At 40.4% G+C, this 6,055-nt stretch overlaps 1 protein-coding gene across 5 annotated transcripts in view; it reads left to right on the plus strand.

Moving 5' to 3' along the window:
• Positions 1–5,440, plus strand: part of nvl (nuclear VCP like) — a 33,892-nt gene extending 28,452 nt beyond the window's left edge. For all 5 annotated transcript variants that reach the window (XM_032527472.1, XM_032527474.1, XM_032527473.1 and 2 more), the window contains exons 20-24: positions 2,550–2,656; positions 3,293–3,369; positions 3,602–3,693; positions 4,506–4,603; positions 5,272–5,440. In XM_032527472.1, the coding sequence (XP_032383363.1) occupies positions 2,550–2,656; positions 3,293–3,369; positions 3,602–3,693; positions 4,506–4,603; positions 5,272–5,316 (419 nt within the window). In that variant the 3' untranslated portion in view covers positions 5,317–5,440. The remainder of the gene's footprint in view (positions 1–2,549; positions 2,657–3,292; positions 3,370–3,601; positions 3,694–4,505; positions 4,604–5,271) is intronic.
• The last annotated feature ends 615 nt before the right edge of the window (positions 5,441–6,055 follow it).

Raw genomic sequence — 6,055 nt, forward strand, 5'->3', positions numbered from 1 at the left:
TTCGTCTGTAAAGCCGTGCCTGTGTTGGATCTCTCCTCTTACTCTCTCTCCTCTTACAAGTGCAACGGCACATACAATATTAAATGAAGTAATACTGTGATGTGAACTATTTAAATTAGTTGGATGTATTGTTAAAACCTCATTTGCTCCCAAAACGTCCCAGTTACAGAGTATATTCCATTAACATATTTGTTGTAAATTATTACAATCATTCGACAAAAGGAACAAGCAGGCCTGCCTGTTTGTTGTTGTTTCCCAAAGTGAACAGAGTTTATGAACGGCACACAGAGAAAGGAAGGTGAGGGACATGTGCTGGATGTCAGGCAATTATCCTGGGAATGTACTTCTGTTGATCCAGACTAGTCAGACCTGAACCGCTCAGCGTAGACCAGCTGAATTCTGAACCAAGCTGAGGTGGTTCCAGTTTTCTGGCTCAGCAGACGGGGAGGACTGCTGGAAGAATTGTATTACTGCACTAAGTACACTTTTTATATACCATTGTATGTGACTTTTTTTATCCACTCCATTTTACAGGTAAATATTGTACTTTTTACTCCACCAGTAAAGTTTGAGGTCACATACAAATTTCCACACCACTCCATTATAGACAGAATACTAGCTGATCTGAGTGGGTGACTAATCTTTAATGCAATATCTACATTGCCCATTATCAGCAACCAATGTTCCAAGGGCACATTATGTTGTACTAATCTGATATCATTTTAAAAAACTAACTGAGAAAACATTGGAGAAGCCTTGTGCAAATATGTAAGCACATAATGTAATCTGAAAACTGCTGCCCTGGTTAAAAACAAATGCGACTGATCTCCGCTGGTATTCTGTCTATAATGGAGTGCAATGGAAATTTCTAAGTGACCCCAAACGTTTGATCGGTAGTGTACGCTTAAAAATACATTATAATGTTAAAGATTAAACCAGTGGTTCTCAGTGGCACGAGGTAGGTAGGACAGGGCCCCGATGCACGCTATTATAACTAGTTATGAAACACACACACACACACCAATTAGGTGTATTTATATATGGAATTTTACAGTCAAAGGAGTTATGAGTTGGGCTAGTGTGTTAGGAGAGAGGCCAAAGAGGAAGTTATTAGGACCATGGTTGTCCGTGGGCTGGAGACTGGAAAAGCCAAATGCTTTGCTACCTTCTCCTTTTCTTTTTTCTTCTGGGCTTTTTTTCTAGAGCCGCTTTTTTGTTTGAAAGACATTCTCAGCTTGTCAGGCTCATACTGTTGCAGATTTTGCACCTAAACTAGCACGTACTGTAGCTACCATATGTCATATAGTCTTGGGTCAGTGTATCTTTTGGTCATTTGATTTTCATTTCATAAACTGGTATTAGACCGGCACCAGTGTACCAGTGTTGCTTTCAGCGCAGGCTAAAATCCTTGTTAATATTTACAGTCTATGTTTTGGATCCCTACTCTGATGATGTTTGATCTTACGTTTATTTCAAAATATCACATTTATTAATTTCCCTCTCCCTGCCCCCCTCCGACTCTCCGTCTCTTAGTACCGGTACTATGCAACATGACCCCACACAAATAGCAACAGAAACTCTTTCAACTGATCTAGTTTCATAAAAGTGGGGATGGGGATCAGACCTCCGGTGTTGATCTAATATTAGCTGCTACCAGCCCGTTGTGACCATAGGTTGTGACCCGGGTTCCACGTGCTGACGGATTCTGGTCTGACTGCGGAGCTAGTTGGACCTGAGTCTGTAAGATAACCAAACTTAATTTAAATATAATTTGCAAACAGGGAAATAAACGTTACATATAAAATAAAGTGCCATGAAATCAAAGTAAAACATGTATTTAGTAGTGCTGTCAAACAATTAAAATATATAATCACATTAATGTCTTAGTTAACTCGCAATTAATCGCACATTTTTATCTATTCTAATGTCCCTTGATTTCTTTTTGTCCAATAATTTTTTCTCCTTTTAATATTCTTATCAAAATGGGAAAGAGGATTGGCTTGCTTTGTGCACATGTTTTTTTTTTGTATTGACAACAATATTGGTATATACTGTAGTGTTCAATTTCACACTAACATTCACACTTGGAGCAAATAATCTCACACAGTATAACACTGTCCATCAATAAAAGGGTGAAAATAAGACTTTGTCACACAAACAGCCCCTTCAACAGCCCTTTCTAAGGGATCAAAACAGGGCAATGGAAAATTATAAAAATTACAAAGTGCACATGTACGGTAAACTAGGACTCAGCCTATGCAGTGATACCATGGCTCAATACTTTCTTTTTCTCAAGTTTGCTTTGAAATAGCAGTCATGCTCCTGCTCTTTATTCACCAGAGGCTCATCAACCCAGCCTCTTATTTCAGAAAGAATGTACTGTAATGGTTACCAAAAGAGAGGGGGGGGGGCGTGGGATTGTGTTCACGGAAGTAGAATTTTAAATGCAGGACTTGTAATAAACTATTTTTTACATTGCTGTATTGGTACCTTTTTAATCATGAAGTATTTGTTATCCTAAAGGCCGTCACTGTCCTGTCTCTTGCCAGATATCATCGACCCTGCCATCCTGAGGCCAGGTCGTCTAGATAAAACCTTGTATGTGGGTCTGCCACCTCCTGCAGACCGCCATGCCATCCTGCTCACCATTACTAAGGTACATGTTAACCAGAGATACCAGACAGGGCCCTAAAGTACATGGAGATGAGTCAAATTACCCATAATGTAATCTTATGTAGCTAGAAGGCTTCATTTTGTTTGTTTGTTTTTCTCATTTTTTAGACTTACTCCTTTCACTGTGAACAATAATAGCATTACATTTGTTTCCACTGCGCTGTGATGAGTACAAATGATTTTTTTTGTTAAGGTTTTAACTGTGCCAGCTGTAAATAGTTAAGGAAGGGAAAGACCTTTTTCCCCTTGGGTAGCTCGTAAGTCTTTGGCCTGATTGCATCGCTAGATTTTTAACTGTCAGCATCCAGTGTTTTTTGATGTGTTTACGAGACACTTGACACAACAGGTTTTTTGAGCCACAAACTGCTGCTTTGGCCCGTTATGCTGTGGTCAATTCTGAAACAGCTAGCAGAAAAACAACTCTAACATCTAACACCTGTACACTAACATCTAACAGACCTGTACACTGGGAAGTCTAAAGGCATAGTTTATTTCACTTTTGAAGGGGCTAGGCTACCAGTTTCCCCCTGCTTGCAGTCTTTGTGCTAAGCTAGGCTAACCACATCTCTGACCACCATTTTGAATGCTCCGAGATACACTAGCCGTTGATCTTCCGTAGGGAGGGACCAAACCTCAGCTGGGGCACGATGTCTGCCTTGAAGAGATCGCCTTCGACGAGCGCTGTGATTGCTTCAGGTAAGTCCCAGCAGGACACCCCTGCTGGACACACTGAACATCTTCATATGGTTTCTCCTCTTAGTAGGAAAATGAACTTTAACAGTGTTCTTTTTCTTTTTCTGAAGTTGTAATGCAAAGTGTGTGTGTGTGTGTGTGTGTGTGTGTGTGTGTGTGTGTGTGTGTGTGTGTGTGTGTGCGTGTGCGTGTGCGTGTGCGTGTGCGTGTGCGCGTGCGCGTGCGTGTTTTCCAGTGGCGCTGACATCACTGCTTTAGTGAGGGAGGCATCTGTTAATGCCCTGAGGATCTACCTGAAGTCCCAGCCTTCCCCAGCTTCTTCCTCTGGTAACTACTCTTAGCTCTGCATACCCAAACAGTGTTTAGTTTTTAAAGATAATACTGTAATAGCATATGGAACAGGAAGTAGTGATTGTAAAGAGTCCCATGGTGTGAGTTCTGCTTGTGTTGTAGGAAGAGTTTGCCATGTCAGAGTAAAATGGTGTAAATGTAACTGAAAAGAATCGATGTACAATTTATTTGCATAATGCATGACACTTATGGTTTTTATTTTTCAGATGTTTGTCGATCATGTTGATAAAATGGTACAGTCCTGTTTTTAGCCAATTAGATTAAGAACTACTTCTTAAGTGTAATGCAGTTTCAACATCCAGTCAAGGCCAAGTCCAGACCAAAACAACATCTCATTTTTTTCTTTTTGTTTATAGGGAACTGTGAAAACTTGGCAATCACTCAGTACAGCACTTTGGATAAAAAAAAAGTCTGACTATGGAAGAAACAACTGGGAAAAATATATAGCAGAAACAGACAAATTCCTGCACAATGTAACAAACTATGAACGTCTGATATATTCGCACACATCTAGCTGCATTCTAAACTGAGGGATGTTTGGTCATTACATGAACAAAGATGCACGATGAAGAACAAGCAGTAGCTTACCTTTTGGTAAGATCAGACGCTCTGTTTTTAACTCATAAAACCTGATTCATAGTTGCCTGGAAGGTGATGTTGGAGGCAAAAAACACCATTGAGCGATGCTAACATGAGTGGAAAGGGCAAGTTAAAAAATGGTAACTACTATAACTTTGACTTGGACTGTGTCTCATGCGCAGGTGACTGTTGTGTTCATTGTTCCACAGGTCACACATACTCCTCTGGCTCTGTCGCTGACATCAGAGTGAGCAAACAGAACTTTGATGATGCCTTCAAGAAAGTTCGACCATCTGTGTCCAAAAAGGTAAGAAAGTGTGAACGGTACAGTGGTTGCCACGTGACATGTAAAACCTGAAAAATAAAGGGCGGGAGGGAAAGTCTGGTCTAAACCAGTACTGGTCCATTCGGAAAAAGCAACTTGTGGAATTGCGAAGTCAAGGAGCAATACCACATATCTACTTTGAAACATTTGTGCTAAAGGCAGAAATTATTGTTCAAGCAATAGAACAAGAAACCTGTAATTTACCATTGATAAAACAAAAATGTAAATTACCATTACAGTATTGAATGATGAGACATTTTTCGATACTCAGTACTATGGAGGCAAATTGGTCTGTGCTTAAAAAGAATTGAATTCAGTAGCCAGCCAGCAGGAAACACTTATTGGGACTTTAGCTTATTCATTGTATCCCCCGGAGTTGGATAAGTCGATACATACTCTTCTCATCTCCGTGCGTGCTGTGACTCTTATTATTATTTATTATCTTAGGGAGCAGTAGCTAGTTGGAACCAGTTACCTGCACGATCTTTGCTAGGCTAAGCTAATGCTGGAGGCGTCAGACAGAGTTACAGCACAGCAGGGCTCACACATCCTTCTTTAGGTCCTATTTCACACGGCGGTGACTCAGCTTTTATTTCTGTGTGTGAAAACCACAAAAGTACAGTGACTGTGCCTGTGTGTTCCCTGTGCAGGACCAGAGGATGTACGAACAGCTGAGAGAGACGCTCAGCAGATAACTACGAGACCAGAGCCTCAGACAATTGTTATTATGGAATAATTGTGTCATGTATATACACATTTTATTAGGGTTGAAGCACAATACTGATTCCTGCTTTTACAATAAAAATTGTGTGAAAAAGACTTGCGTGCACATTAATTTATCTTTTATCCAAAAGCAATTTGTTCTACCATACTAGACACAGAGGCTTGCAAAAGTATTACTCTGATACCCCTAAATAAAATCCAGTGCAACCAATTGCCTTCATCAGTAACCTAATTAGTAAATAGAGTCCACCTGTGTGTAGTCTAATCTCAGTATAAATAAATCTAATCTCAGTTTTTATACAGCTGTTCTGTGAAGGCCTCAGGGGCAAAAGAAAACAAGAATAAGAAGGCCTCAGGTTTGTTAGAGTGAACATTAGTGAACATTCATTAAACCCAAGGAACATACCAGACAGATCAGGGAGGAAGTTGTGGAGAAGTTCAAACGGTTAGGTTATAAAAGAATATCCCAAGCTTTGAAAATCTCCTGGAGCACTGTTCAATCCATCATTTGAAAATGGAAAAAGTATGACATAACTGCAAACCTACCAAGACATGGCCGTCCACCTAAACTCACCAGCTGGGCAAGGAGAGGGTTAATCAGAGAAGCAGCCAAGAGGTTCATGGGAACTCTGGAGGAGCTGCAGAAATCCACAGCTCAGGTGGGAGAGTCTGTCCACAGGACAACTATTAGTCATACGCTCCACAAGCCGT

Source organism: Etheostoma spectabile, chromosome 10, assembly GCF_008692095.1.
Source record: "Etheostoma spectabile isolate EspeVRDwgs_2016 chromosome 10, UIUC_Espe_1.0, whole genome shotgun sequence".
NCBI classification, from domain to species: Eukaryota; Metazoa; Chordata; class Actinopteri; order Perciformes; family Percidae; genus Etheostoma; species Etheostoma spectabile.